This window comes from Microtus pennsylvanicus, chromosome 8 (assembly GCF_037038515.1).
Source record: "Microtus pennsylvanicus isolate mMicPen1 chromosome 8, mMicPen1.hap1, whole genome shotgun sequence".
NCBI classification, from domain to species: Eukaryota; Metazoa; Chordata; class Mammalia; order Rodentia; family Cricetidae; genus Microtus; species Microtus pennsylvanicus.
This window is the reverse complement of record NC_134586.1, coordinates 17652452-17667182: the sequence shown is the minus strand read 5'-3', so window position 1 is coordinate 17667182 and position 14731 is coordinate 17652452. Positions and strand designations below refer to the sequence as shown.

The following is a 14731-nucleotide window of genomic DNA, read 5'->3' as shown; positions in this document are numbered from 1 at the left end:
AATGGATATGATCATGTTTCCATATATTTATACACACACACACACACACACACACACACACACACACACACACACACACACACACATATATATATATATATATATATATATATATATATATATATATATATATATATATATATATATATATGAGATCTTTCTTTCTTTATTAGTGGAGGTGGTGGCAGTGTTTTTTAAGACAGTGTTTCTCTGTACAGCCCTGCTTGTCCTGAAACTCACTCAGCATCTCAGACTTTCTCTGAACTCAAAGATGGGCCTGCCTTTGCCTCACATGTGCTGAGATTAAAGGTATGTGCCACTACAAGGCACACACCTTTCAAAGAGTTTTCTAGAAAAATATATACTAATCATAAATAAAAACAGTGAACAGTTTTCTACCACATTAGATTTTATACATTACAATACCTTGAAATGGAAAGTGTGTGTGTGTGTATATATATATATATATATGTATATACATATATATCATGTCTTATATTTATAAATTCAAACAGTTATATAAGTAACTACAAAAAGAAGTCAAGTTAATGTCTGAGATACTCCTACTCATTGTATCTGTCAGGATGATCCAGTCACTTCACATCATCTTAAGCTGCTGATTTGTTTGTGCCCTGTGCATCTTAGAACACACAGTCCTGAGCTGTGTTCAGTATTACATCACTAGCGTCAGCTTCTAGACCATTCCTCTTCCCTATCGATCACTTGCTCAGGCACTGCCTTATGCATCTTGTCCTTAACTGTGAGCTGCATAGAAAATGAGGGAAACCTTCTGAAATGAGAGAAAAGCCTTGTCACACAATCGTCCCAACAACTGTACCAGTGTTAGAATGTTAGGGTTCAGGAAACTCACCGTTTACATGGGCTGTTACCAACCCATTGCCATTTCCATCCATTATATTTTAATCCAATCCAGGATTTGTTTAAATGAAGTTGGGCCTTAAGGAATTCCTGCAAAGGAAACAACACATCTTACCATAATATTTCTGTCTAGTGAAGAAAAAAATAACCAATAATATTCCCAGCTATTCCCATGTCAGTTCTCTGCTGGCCTCTCTCTCCTTCCATATCCCATAAGCAGCTCATTTATGTCAAAACTGATGTCAGTTTCATAAGTTATTTAGTATGAAAACTTCAGGTGTCCAGTGATACTCAATTCCTTAAATGATTTGTGATGGTGTTTCTTAGACAAAGTCTCAGTGTGTAGCCAAGGCTGGCCTTGAACCCACAATCTTCCTGCATCAAGACCCAAAGTATACACTACACATTGGCTCATTAAAGAGTTTCTGACATCTTATAAAATTATTCAGATAATCTCTCTGAAAGATTACAGAGGCCTGTGGGAAGTGTGCATTATAAGTGGCCCCTGTCGTCAAAACAAATTCATTAAGATAAAAACCCTTTGTGAAAAGCTGTGCATCTAAGTTCCACAGTCCAGAGAGGAGCCCAGGCTGTAATTCAGACACTGAAGTGACATTTTGGGGAAGAAAAGTGGAGATATTAGGGAGTATTTCTTGTGTCCTACATGAAACATTCAAGTGTCATGGTATCTCATGAAATTTCAGAATATGTTTTAGAATTCAAGCTTAAATTTACCTATGTTTACTGTATCTAATGGAAAATTATATTATTAGTTAAAATTAAAAATTATTTGATGCTATAATTTTTAAACATGTATTAAATTGGTATGTAAATGTTTCCATGTTCTAAATAACACAGATGTCAAACTGATCCTCCAAGCATTTATCTAGAAAAGTATAATCCACATATTTGGAGACGTTTCTTTAGTAATAAATGTAATCAGACAATGGTAGTATATTGGCCACTTTGTTTTTATCTTAAATACTTGATTCTGAATACGGACATTTTTTTCTGATACAAAGAATACTATGAAGTAAATATTGTGGACAGATTTATTGAAAATCACATAAGTTTACTGGTATTACTGTTTATTGTACAGTTCTCTTGTCATTTTCATTTTGCAGATTGGTCCAAAGATCAATTATTTTCCATCTCAAGCAGTCTCTTTTCTGGGTTCCAAAGAGCAAGCCCTCAACAACTGCCTCTGGAGATTTACTTGGCACTCTATGGAAATAAATAACAGCCACTCACAGAATGTGCTGTACCAAATGGTTAAACTTCACCAGGAAAAGACATGCTTCTTTTGGGGACTTTCCTGCAGACTCCTGAGAAATAAAGGAGATTGCAAAGGCATGACTGCCTGCCTAGTAATGAGTCTCCTCATAGCAGACCCTGCATCCTGAAACTAAATGGGGAGACAAAAGGAATGAGCTGGGAAATTTAACTGCATGATTTCTGCCCTCATTACAGGAAAACCACATACAGCCTCTGAAGCACTCTTTTATTTGAAACTCATAGGCTCATGCCTCACTATCAAAGGGTTAGAGTAGTCCATGAATAAAGATACGTGTTAGAGTCTATTGTACCAACCAGTTCATCATTATTCTCTATATTCAAAATGGAAAAGCTGCATTCTTCACAGGTCTGTTTGCATTTATGCCAGTGTTTATTGTCCGTGAGAAAATAACATTTTATGCCGCGGCAGAACCGGTGTCCGTCAACATATTTGTCTACAACAGAGAAAGGAATGATTAAAATTATTACTTTTTGGTGTTTTGTAATCAGAATATGTTTAATAAGCCTATATAAATAACTAAAATCTCACAGCTCTCAGAAATTGAGATTTTAGAATTCTGGGAGACCTTTGCACACCCATGTTCTATGCAGCAGTGCTTACCACAGTAGATATATGAAAACAACTTTAGTGTTCTTTCTTGATGAGAAAGTAGAGAAAATGTAGAACATATACTCAATGGAATACTATTTAGCCTTTAAAAGAAAGTAAATACTGCCAGGCATGTTCTATAGCTATAAGCCTAGCACTCCACAGAGTGAGTCAGGAGGATCACCAGGAGTTTGAGGCCATCCTAGACTGAGCAGTGAATTCCAGGATAGCCTGGGCTATACATTGAGTTTCAAGTCAGCCTAGGCTACAGAATGAAACCATGTCTCACATCCAAACACCTGACCCATGGTGATGAGCTGCGCAATAAGAGTTCCCCAGGCTACTCCTGCTTGCTGCTCACTTAGTGTCAATACACAGCATCTATTATTAGACTCATTGCTAATGGAGCAGCGGGGTCTTTGCAATCTCCTCCCTTTCTCAGAAGTATGCAAGACAGTACCTCAGAGAAGCAGGGATGAATTGGAGGAGAGTACCCAAAGTGAAACAAGCCAGGCCCAGGACCATACTTTATGATTCCACTCAGAAGAGGTTTCTAACACAGCCTAGCTCTATGAAGCAAAGGCTTGTAAAATACCAGAAACTGAAGGGCAGAGAAATCAGCACTTGCTGCTCAGAGGCAGTTACACAAATGATGGAATTCTAGATCTGTAGTAGTAATGTGCAGTACCCACAGTGGTCCACACACAACTGTTATACCTTGAACTCTGCTGTAGTCTTTGTTAAAAATTCTTACCTGAAGAGACACATGAAAATGTTTCTGATTGTGGTAATGCCTCCAGTGGTATGTCTGCATGCCCAGATGTGTCAGACTGAGAACATTGAAATGTATGCAGTTTATGTAGCAACAACAACTCAGTATAGTTATTTTGTTTGGCGAGGTGTTGGGGATGACCTTAGTCTATAAATGAACTTTATCTCTAGCCTTTGTTTTTTTGTGAAGATGTATCACAGTGTAGCTTAGGCAGACCTAGAATTTGTTGGGTTGCCTAAACTCTCCTCAAATTTACAATCCACCTTCCTCAGACTCCTAAGCACAAGCATTACATCATTATGCTATCATTTAATGATGAAAATTATTATATTCTAAAATAATAGCAAAATAACAAAGCATATTTAATGAGTCTGGAATGCTTAAAAGAATATTTTTGGAGACTTTTTCTTTTCCTGTCATATACTTTATAATCTACCAATTTTAAAGATAATATTAGTCCTTGCTTAAATAAATTATAAAGTCCTACTATTACAAAACAGTGTGATTATATAAAATCTCTTTGCAGCCTCTAAACTCTGAACAAATATTTAATAATGATTGAAAAACTCTTGCTGGAAACCTCCTTCAGCCTTTGAGATACTGGACCAGGTTGGGTGTGGCCTTGGTTACCAAAAATGTGTCTTTGCACTCTCTCTCTCTCTGTGTCTCTCTCTCTGTCTCTCTCTCTGTCTCTCTCTCTGTCTCTCTCTCTGTCTCTCTCTCTGTCTCTCTCTCTCTCTCTCTCTCTCACACACACACACACACACACACACACACACACACACACACACACACACCACTTGCCTGACTGCTGGATTCAGTTTCTGCGGGATTCAGCTCAGTGGTGTAGAGGACTGTGATCTGTGTGGCCCCCTCTAAATAAAGAACCCTTCATTATATTCAGTTCTGAGCTAGAGTGGGTCTATTATATTTTCATTCTCCTACAGCTTGTGCCCAATGTGAAGCATCAAATTCATACTTATCAAGACCAAACCAAAAGGTTCGCTGCTGAAAGTAATTCTAGATGACAAGGGCCCTTCTCCCAACAAAGTTTGTTCTCAGGGTTAGGGACATCAATTAAGGTTTGATTATGACTGGTACAGGGTTGGGGGTTGGGATAGAAATTTTGTATGCTTGGGTATCTCACTACAAAAAGAGAAATTGAATGGAATAATAGGTAGATTAGTGTAAGTTTACTCATACTAATAATAATAGTGAGCAATAGAGTGAATACTTGTGAGCTATCATTCATAGACAATTTATATTGGTATAGATTCTTGTATATTCATACAAATTCAAATTGTATTTGTTATATTAAAAATGCTCCTATTTCTGCTTACACAGAATATTTGTATTGTTTTATTTGTACACCTATGCAATGTTATTTTGTCATATTTTATGCATGCATGTTTCTACCTGTTTAAGACATTTTGTATATTGATACAATTTTAGGATATATTTATCATATTGTAGTATACATTTCTACCTCTGATCAAGATACATATATACAGTTTATATTTTGAGGCCATTCTTCTCATTTGTTATACAGTTGTTTAAAGACTGTTTAATATTCTAATATGAAGCCTTAGTCTTTAAGCTAAATAGTTATTAAGTATTATAGATCAATAGTTAGACTATTAAGGTTCTTTAGATACATAGAGGTTGTATTCCACATACATAAGTGATCTTCAACCACTTCAAAGAACTATAGAATACAGCATTTAAATAACTTAGGGTTCTGTTGACATGAGACACAATTGCTCCTGGCAGCACCGATCTATTGCTGAGAGAATGTTAAGCACTGAAGACAGTCCATTTGGAGCTTGTTTCTTTTTGGCAAAACTGGCCTTTGAGCAAAATACTGCCCATGCCTCAACCACTGACAAAAGGCATGGTATCTGGTCTACACAAGCAAGATACAAGAAAAAACACTCTCAAACTTTACCAAGGAAGGAGAGTTTTAAAAATTTTTTCTGCCTCTGAAAATGGTCTGTCAGTTACTTTAGGCCTTAGCCAAAGTTGGTTGCTCCAAGGTTGTAAATGAGACTTTGGGTTATTGCTCATCTGTTGTCTCTGTCATTTATTGCACATTTTGGAAGTTGCTTGATTGCAATTCCTGCATTCTCAAGTAATATTATCTTCCTTCTCAGGTCTTTGATAGGATTGAAGACTAGATAGTCATAGTTACTTTCCTCTCATGACTTAGTCAAGCCATTTCTAATATAAGACTTAGACTCCTTAGGATAGAACAATTATTTAAACATTTAGCATGTTTCTTGCTTAGTATTGTTTATGTTGGTTGTAATTCACATTTTTGTACTTGATATCTATTCTTATTGTATATAGTTTTATGTTGGGTTTGGAACTCTCTTATTTGGACAAAATGGGGAGGTAATGGGGAACCTCTTTCAATCAGTGGCCTTTGAGATGCTGGACCAGGTTGGGCATGGTCTTGGGCACCAAAAATGTGCATTCTCATGCACTCATCCTTTCTCTCCTCTCTTGCCTGACTGCCAGATTCGGTTCCTATTGCCCAGTTGTGAAGAAGACTGTGATCTGTGAGTTCCCACTAAATAGAGAATCCTTCATTATATTCAGTTCTGAGCTAGTGTGGGACTATTTTCTTCATGTTCTCCTACAAACTCTGTCAATTAAAGATAACTAGTCATGGTGCAAAGTAAGAAAGATTCCTTGTAACACATGCTATTTCATCTTTTTGGCATCATCAACAGTGTTACTAATTGATATTCATGAGTGTAAGCACTATATGCACTGTTCATCACAAACAGGCCAACTATTTGAAACCAAGGCATAAGGAAACCATACAGATAGATGTGCGCGCACACACACACACACACACACACACACACACACACTTTTATGATTGTGTGTAAATATGGAGTGTTTAGCTTCTAGGAACTATAAAACTCTCCTAATTCAACCAGAGGTTTCTGGGGTTCCAGGATTCTATATAAAATAAGGAAACCCCACTGTAACCTGCTAATTGGACTTCAAAGTTTCTGAAGAAGAAATAATAACAGAATCATGCAATTCTTTCTTCAAGATCCCCTCCATACCTGAGGATGCTGAGCAATCTAAAGAAATCTTGGTTTTTGCATAGCATTCTTTGTTGATGGAGTCCAGATGACCTTTGAGGGCATCATACTCTAGAGACATATTTCTCAACATTTTTTCCTTTAAGGAGCTGTCACTTTTCAAGGTGTCATACATTTGGTTGAGGTTGTTTAGAATTGTCTCCTGTGCTTGTTTCTCTTGTCTGTACTGAAAAACTAAAATTAACAGCAGATATATAACACCAAAAATTTTTGTAAGGTGTAAATACTGAAATTTAAGATAAAAGAAAAAGTCTATGTTGACATCCAATACATATCACTACTCTAATTGCTATTTTGACATTTAGAAACACTTCAATTAACTCGCTATAGAAATGAAAACAGGAATTGCTCTCTATCTACAACTTCAGTATGAAGTATATGATACAACTGAAAAAAATTATGGTGGAAGTAGCATATCTTTGAATTACTAATTTTATTCACAGACAAAAACTTACAAATAAATACCAGAGAAAAATATTCAGCAAACGTACCCTGAAAATCTAAATTAATAAACATAAAAAGGCACAATTCTCAAAGGACCAGATGTAAAACATAATATCCAGAAATTAGCACAGCCTGGGAGTGATTTCCTCCAGAGATGTAATGGAATCCAAGAAGGCTGTACCTTTAACGTCTCTGTATTCATTCAGTATTTTTACACAGCCATGTCCTCAATATACACTGAAGAGAAAACTTAAAAAAAAATCTTTTTTTTTTTGCATAGTCATTCTTCACAGAATGTTTACCTAAGATTTTAATTGCCTGGAGTCAGCAGGAAGACTACCACCAAGTCCCCAGAAGGGATCATGGCAATGATGAGAGAATAAAGCAGTTCCCAAGAGTCCTACATTAACAAATTAGGTATATAAGAGAAAAGGAGCCTGTAGTGTCAGAAAGAAAACATTAAAAGTTCAGAGCCACCTGTCAAATCTCCTGATTATAGAAAGGACAATGGACAGACTGTAATACTTGTTTTGTGTCTAAAGTTATTACTTAGGCAGAAAGGCGAAGAAGATGTATATCAGTTACTCACTGTGTGTCACCAACACTGTTATGACCACCAGCAGAATGGAACAAAAGATTCCGAGAGGTATTGCAATGAGGTTCCAGGGGACTGAGCTCTCTTAATTCAACAAAACAAAGCAAAAAAAAATCATCCCCACGAAAAGAGCATATTACAGTAGTAATTATACTTTCACATAGCATGGAAATAAGGTACATTGGTCTTTAAAATTTTTATATAAGTCCATCATACAAACTGCATGAAAATGTGCTTTTTAGATTATAAATTTCTACCTAAAATGCACCCATTGTAGAAATCCTACATGTTTGAAGTTTCACAGGATTTCTAGCTTTTTCTCCTTTGGCCTTACTTTCTCAATCGTCCCAACTCAACCTAGGAGTTGTTGGGTGACAGGCACTTGCCCTTCACCCAGTTCTACAAGATCAAAAGTGCATCCTTCTGAAAGCACTGAAGGCACAGACACAATCCAAGTAGAAGATTCCAAACTGCAGTGTGCAGTCCACCGAGGGCAATAACTGAGATGAAAAGGAAGAAAAGAGGGGTGGATGCTCTTGAGAACTGTGGGGAACCATGGCTGTTCCAGAGCTGACCTGTATATAGGCCCATTCTTGAAGGAACCCAAAGTCGACTCTATCTTTCTTTTGGTAAATTCTAATTTTCTATAGACAATAATAAACATCTTTGTGTATCTGAAGTGTTGGGAACATGAAAGTCATGCATCTGATTATCACCTAATCAAAGAAGTAAAGGTTCTCAGTTTAGAGGTCAGCTCTGACAGTATGTGCAGATTGAGCACACACAAAAAAATAGAAAACTGGGACATCTGCTTTTTTTAATAAACTTAATTCTTCTTTGACACTTTTGCAAAATCACAGTGTGGTTTACTCATTTCCATGCTCACTACCCTTTCTCATCTCCCTTCTGTTCCTCTGCAACCTTTTTCCCAGGAAGAGACTTCCTCTTCAAATGGACTATTTTTGCTGTTTCCTTGAATTAGATATTGGGAATACTAAAGACAATTAAAACACCTTCTGCTATAATGAAAGTACTGTTTCTAATGCAAATTTTTATTTCTTTAAGATTTTGTTTCTCTACAATGTTGACTGTTTCTCTACAGGCTTGACTGTGTCACTTTTAAAGGTTTCAGAATTCTTTACTAGAAAAAACCTAATGGTTTCTTAAGTTTGAAAGAATGTATTCACTCCTTGATTCTCCATTCTCAAATTTTTTTTTTCCTACAGGCTCCCATTGTTCTACCTTGTCTATCTGACTTTCTTTTACTACCAGTAACAACTAGAAATAGGGTTATTGTTTTCAATAGAAACCAGTAGAATATTGTTTTCAAATGTCCAAAGTTACAATGCATGAAAAACAGGTGAATTTATACACTTAAAACATTTACCTTTGTGGCCAGCTTCTTTGGGTCCTTTAGCCTCATCAGGCCTTCCTTCATTCTGCAACCCTGAAGAAGACTTATGGAATCTCACAGTTGCATAAGTGATCTCTTCATCACTCATCTTGGGAGTAAGTGAAGTACAGTTTTTGTTAATACCTGACCTTGAGTGATTTCGGAAAAAATAAACATTAAAATGTCCTCCTTTAGCAAGGTATGTGGATCTGATACTGCAATAGGGTGGGAAGGAGTGGGTCTGATTAATTCCCCTAATGACTCAAACATTTTAAATCACATGGACTAATCCTGATTTCCAATAGAGGTGAGAAATCATTAATTATTTCTGTCATTTGAACCTCTAATTGTCAGAAAATTATTATCAGAAATTATCAGAAAATAAAGAAAGAATTTAAAATATATTATTAAGTCATTGTAATATTGAAACACCCCATAATATTCAAAATACTCCACATATATAAAATTGTTAGGCAAAATTGCTACCACCATAAATCATTGAAACACCTTTAAACTATCAATTCAAATAACAAAAATTCAAAGATTTCTGAATAAATAAAATCTTTTCTTTAAAATTATTTACACATTTTGATAAGCACATAAATATAAAAATGTTCTTGCAGTCTTTTCAATTATATGTGTCTATCCAGGTTTCCCATACACCACTTCAAAAAGAATATTTGAATGTTAATATAGGAGATGATTAAAATTTTGGGCTTCAAGAAATATAAATATTTCTTGGATTGAGCCCAAATACCTGAGATGTCCAACCTCTTGATTCAGCCACAACCTACACATTCTTCTCCATGGTCAGGCTTGGTAAATGGATGCAACGTGAAAACGTCCTACAGTGTGGGGTAACCCAAACACAGAAAGCTAAAAGCCACATGTTTCCTCTATCAGAGGCCCTTATCTTAAAGTCTTCAAACAAGCTACATAATCTAACTGCAGCAACCAGGAAAGTAGAAAGGGTTATTGCATGGGGTGGAGTATGGAAGCAATAGAGATGATTATAGGAAGATGCTACTTGAAACTTAATTTCAAGTTATTCAACGTACATGATCGTTTCAATATTATTTTCTAGTGTAAGATATTGCCAGAACAATCATTGGTTAATTCCCGTAAAGGATCCATTCTGATAATATATATATATATATATTCAATAGTAAATATTTGTAACTCACCATGCCCCTTACATTGATAACTGAGATGGTAGCCAACAGATAATATGGAAAACCAACAGTACATGGATTGGTTCTTCTCTAGTTTTTAGTTTCATGAAAATTTCTGAATTCATTCACATTTTTCCTAATTTCTTAAGAAAAAGGAAACTTTCCATTAGAGAATTCACTTTTTAAATTGTTACTCATTATTACTGATCTTGGGGTTGTGTCTGTGCCATGGTGCACATGTGTCCAGAGGACAACTGTATCCAGTAAGTTCTCTCATTCCAGTCTTATGTGGCTTTCAGGGATAAAGCTCAGGTAGTCAAGCAGACTTGTGCAGCAAGTATCTTTACACACTCAGCCATCTTCCTTGGCTCCTATTATGTATGACTTCTGCAAGAATTGTATATAAACTTCCACATAGTTAAAAAGTAATGAACTCCTTAGAACCCTCTACCACTTACTTTCTCAGCATACAGCAAAAGTCACAGCACACTCAGAAAGAAAATAAACAATGGCAAACTCTAATTTTCACATGCTGCCAGAATCAAACAACTCTAACACAACCAACAGAATTTCCCCAACAATCCCACTCTTAAGTCACACCATCGGAAATTCTCTAGAGTATATACAATCATGTGATAGAAAAATAATAACCTCAAAGACAGACACGACCTCAGAATAAAGGATTGGGCAAGGGTTTTCCAATCAAATGGTCCTAAGAAACAAGCAGGGGTGGCTATCCTAATAATTAACAAAATGGATTTCAAACTAAAATCAATCAGAAGAGATAGAGAAGGACATTTTATACTCATAATAGGAACAATTAATCAAGATGAAATTTCAATCCTGAATATTTATGCCCCTAATATAAAAGCACCCACACATGTAAAAGAAACACTACTAGAATTCAAAGCACACATCAAACCCCATACATTAACAGTAGGAGATTTCAACACTACTCTCTCGCCAATGGACAGATCAACTAGACAGAAACTTAACATAGAAAAAAGATAACAGATATAATGAATCAAATGGACTTAACAGACATCTATAGAACATTCCACCCAAACAGGAAAGAATATACCTTCTTCTCAGCACCTCATGGAACCTTCTCAAAAACTGACCACATACTCAGTAACAAAGCAAACATCCACAGATACAAAAAAAAAATGGAATAACCACCTGTATCTTATCGGATCACCATGTAGTAAAGTTAGAATTTAAAAACAATACTACCCTTAGAAAGTCTACAAACTCATGGAAACTGAACAGTCAACTACTGAACCACCCCTCAGTCAAGGAAGAAATAAAGAAATTAAGGTCTTCCTTGAATTCAACATACCCAAACCTATGGGACACTATGAAGCAGTGCTAAGAGGAAATTTCATAGCCCTAAGTGCCCACATAAAGAAAACAATGAAAGCTCACAGTAGAGACTTAACAGCATAGCTGAAAGCTCTAGAAAAACAAAAGAAGCAGACTCACCCAGGAGGAGTAGAAGACTGGAAATAATCAAACTGAGGGCTGAAATCAACAAAATAGAAACACAGAAAACAATCCAAAGAATCAATGAAACAAACAGCTGGTTCTTTGAGAAGATCAACAAAATTGACAAAGCCCTATCCAAACTAATCAAAAGTCAGAGAGAGAGAGAACACCCAAATTAACAAGATCAGAAATGAAAAGGGGGACATAATAACAGACACTGAGGAAATTCAGAGAATCATTAGGTCTTACTACAAAAACCTGTTCTCCACAAAATTGGAAAGTGTAATAGAAATGGACAATTTTTTAGACAGATACCATATACTAAAATTAAATCAAGACCAGGTGAGCAATTTAAATAGACCTATAAGTCACGAGGAAATAGTAGCTGTCATCAAAATCCTCCCCCCCCCCCCAAAAAAAGCAAGCCCAGGGCCAGATGGTTTCAGTGCAGAATTCTACCAGAACTTCCAAGAAGAGCTAATGACTATACTCCTTAATGTGTTCCACTTAATAGAAACAGAAGGGTCATTGCCAAACTCTTTTTATGAAGCTACAGTTACCCTGATGCGAAAACCACACAAAGACTCAACTAAGAAAGAGAATTACAGACCAATCTCAATCATGAACATCAATGCAAAAATTCTCAATAAAATAATGGCAAACAGAATCCAAGAACACATCAAAAAAAATCATCCATTATGATCAAGTAGACTTCATCCCAGAGATGCAGGGCTGGTTCAACATACGAAAATCTATCAGTGTAATCCATCATATAAATAAACTGAAAGAAATAAAAGCAGTTGTTACCTGTGTCTCTACCAGGAATGGATTCTGGTGGAGGGAATTGATCCCCAAGTGAGGGATAAGTTGGCCTTTCCAGGTGTGTATCCTCTCAGAGCTCCCCAGGAGAAAAGGAACTGAGTCGCCTCTTCAGTGATACTGAAGTTCATGACTTCCCCTCCTTTTGGGCAAAGTGAAAAGAGGAAATTGTGAAAGCGGATTCTGACAGGAAAAAAAAAAAAAGAACCAACATGCCAGATGCTGCAAATCATGTCCATAATCAGTATTTGAAGACTGAAAAGATGGGACATTTGAAGAGAATGTAAAACCAGAAGTTCTTAGCAAAACCTCTAATGCAAAGACTTTTCCCTAATCCTAGTTTTGTAATCAACAGGTAGAAATTTTCTTTTAAGCTACTATTTTGAAAACAAATATTTCTTGTTTTTGAAGTATGCTTATTACAACTAAGTGTGTTTTGTGGTACTTTTGAAGCACTCACATTTGCACTGTGAAACTTCTGGTACTAACTCTTTTTGATTTTTGTTCATGGATAAATTTACCTATAATGCTGATGTCATTTCACATAGTGGTCTTGCTGCTGGCATTTTCATGGTGCTGGGATATCAAATCTAACACTGAGCATACACAGCAAATACCTACCACTGAGCTACAGACCCAGGCTTTGGTTTTTTCTTTCGTCTTGTTTTGAAGTTTTGTTTTTGATCTTTGCTTCTTTTTTTATTATTTTGTTTTCTTTTGTTTTGAGATAGGTGTATCATACTTACTATGTAGTCCAGGCTAACCTCAAACTCACAGGCCTCTTGCCTCAATCTCTTCAGTGCTAGAATTATAGTTGTTGTACCACCATACCAATTTACACCATGTTTCTAATTCTTTTCTAATAAATAATAAGAATTTTTAATTTTATAATATTGAACTTTACAATTTTAAAGCCATATATATTAATCTCTTCTATAAAGCATAAATTAATTAGGCTAATTATGTAACTCTCCTATGTTGGCATTTAAGTTGTTTACACTATTTTGTTCTTAGAATAAAAACTACATGGGGTATACTTTAGAGCATACTTAAAAAAGTCATTTTACGTATGGAGTCATGGGATTGAAGGAGATACATATTTGAGAAAATTTGATATAAATTATCACACACTCTTTAGTTCATTTATGGTTTACCAGCTGGATGTGAAAATATTCCACAATAGATATTTTTAGAAATGAGATAAAGTAAATTTTTCTTCTATGTGATTTTTAACCATAAATTTGCGAAGAAGAATTCCTGGAAAGAAACCATGTCTGCAAAGAATGATTTACTTGTTAAAACTACAATAATGTCCCAGTCCAGCTGGCCTTGGTGAACTCCCAATAGATCAGCCCCACTGTCTCTGTGGGTGGGTGCACCCCTCACGGTCCTGACTTCCTTGCTCATGTTCTCCCTCCTTCTGCTCCTCAATGGGACCTTGGGAACTCAGTCCGGCGCTCCAGTGTGGGTCTCTGTCTCTATCTCCATCCATCGCCAGATGAAGGTTTTATGGTGATATGCAAGATATTCATCAGTATGGCTATAGGATAGGGCCATTTCAGGTTCCCTCTCCTCAGCTGCCCAAGGAACTAATTGGGAACATCGCCCTGGGCACCTGGAAGCCCCTCTAGGTTCAAGTCTCTTACCAACCCTAAGATGGCTCCCTTAATTAAGATATATGCTTCCCTGATCCCATATCCACCCTTCCTTTATCCCAACCATCCCATTTCCTCAAGTTCCCCCATCCTCCCCTTCTCACTTTTCTCTCCCCATCTCCCCTTAACCCCATCCCACCCCACCCCCAAGATCTCAATGTTTTGCCCGGCAATCTTGTCTACTTCCCATATCCAGGAGGATAACTATATGTTTTTCTTTGGGTTCACCTTCTTATTTAGCTTCTTTAGGATCACAAATTATAGACTCAATGTCCTTTATTTATGGCTAGAAACCAATTATGAGTAAGTACATCTTTTTGGGTCTGGGTTACCTCACTCAGGACAGTGTTTGCTATTTCCATCCATTTGCATGCAAAATTCAAGATGTCATTGATTTTTACCGCTGAGTAGTACTCTAATGTGTATATATTCCACACTTTCTTCATCCATTCTTCCATCGAAGGACATCTAGGTTGTCACCAAGGCCAGCTGGACTGGGACCGAAAAAGCATGGGA

At 36.4% G+C, this 14731-nt stretch overlaps 1 protein-coding gene across 1 annotated transcript; it reads right to left on the bottom strand.

Moving 5' to 3' along the window:
* Positions 1–877: 877 nt before the first annotated feature.
* LOC142855298 (killer cell lectin-like receptor 2) lies at positions 878–9193 on the bottom strand. Its single transcript, XM_075981850.1, has 5 exons — positions 9079–9193; positions 7686–7775; positions 6614–6826; positions 2447–2609; positions 878–969 (listed from the first exon to the last, which is right to left on the bottom strand). Exons 1-5 carry the CDS (start codon positions 9191–9193, stop codon positions 942–944), a joined length of 609 nt encoding a protein of 202 aa, XP_075837965.1. The 3' UTR covers positions 878–941.
* Positions 9194–14731: the final 5538 nt, after the last annotated feature.

What these genes read in the sequence shown, in the direction of transcription:
- LOC142855298 (XM_075981850.1), bottom strand. Translation starts at nt 9,193, where the DNA reads ATGAGTGATGAAGAGATCACTTATGCAACTGTGAGATTCCATAAGTCT. An exon ending in AACAGTGTTGGTGACACACA is followed by an intron (nt 6,827 to 7,685) that starts GTGAGTAACTGA and finishes TGTTAATTTTAG; the next exon opens with TTTTTCAGTACAGACAAGAG. An exon ending in GGTACAATAGACTCTAACAC is followed by an intron (nt 970 to 2,446) that starts GTATCTTTATTC and finishes TTTCCTTTGCAG; the next exon opens with GAATTCCTTAAGGCCCAACT.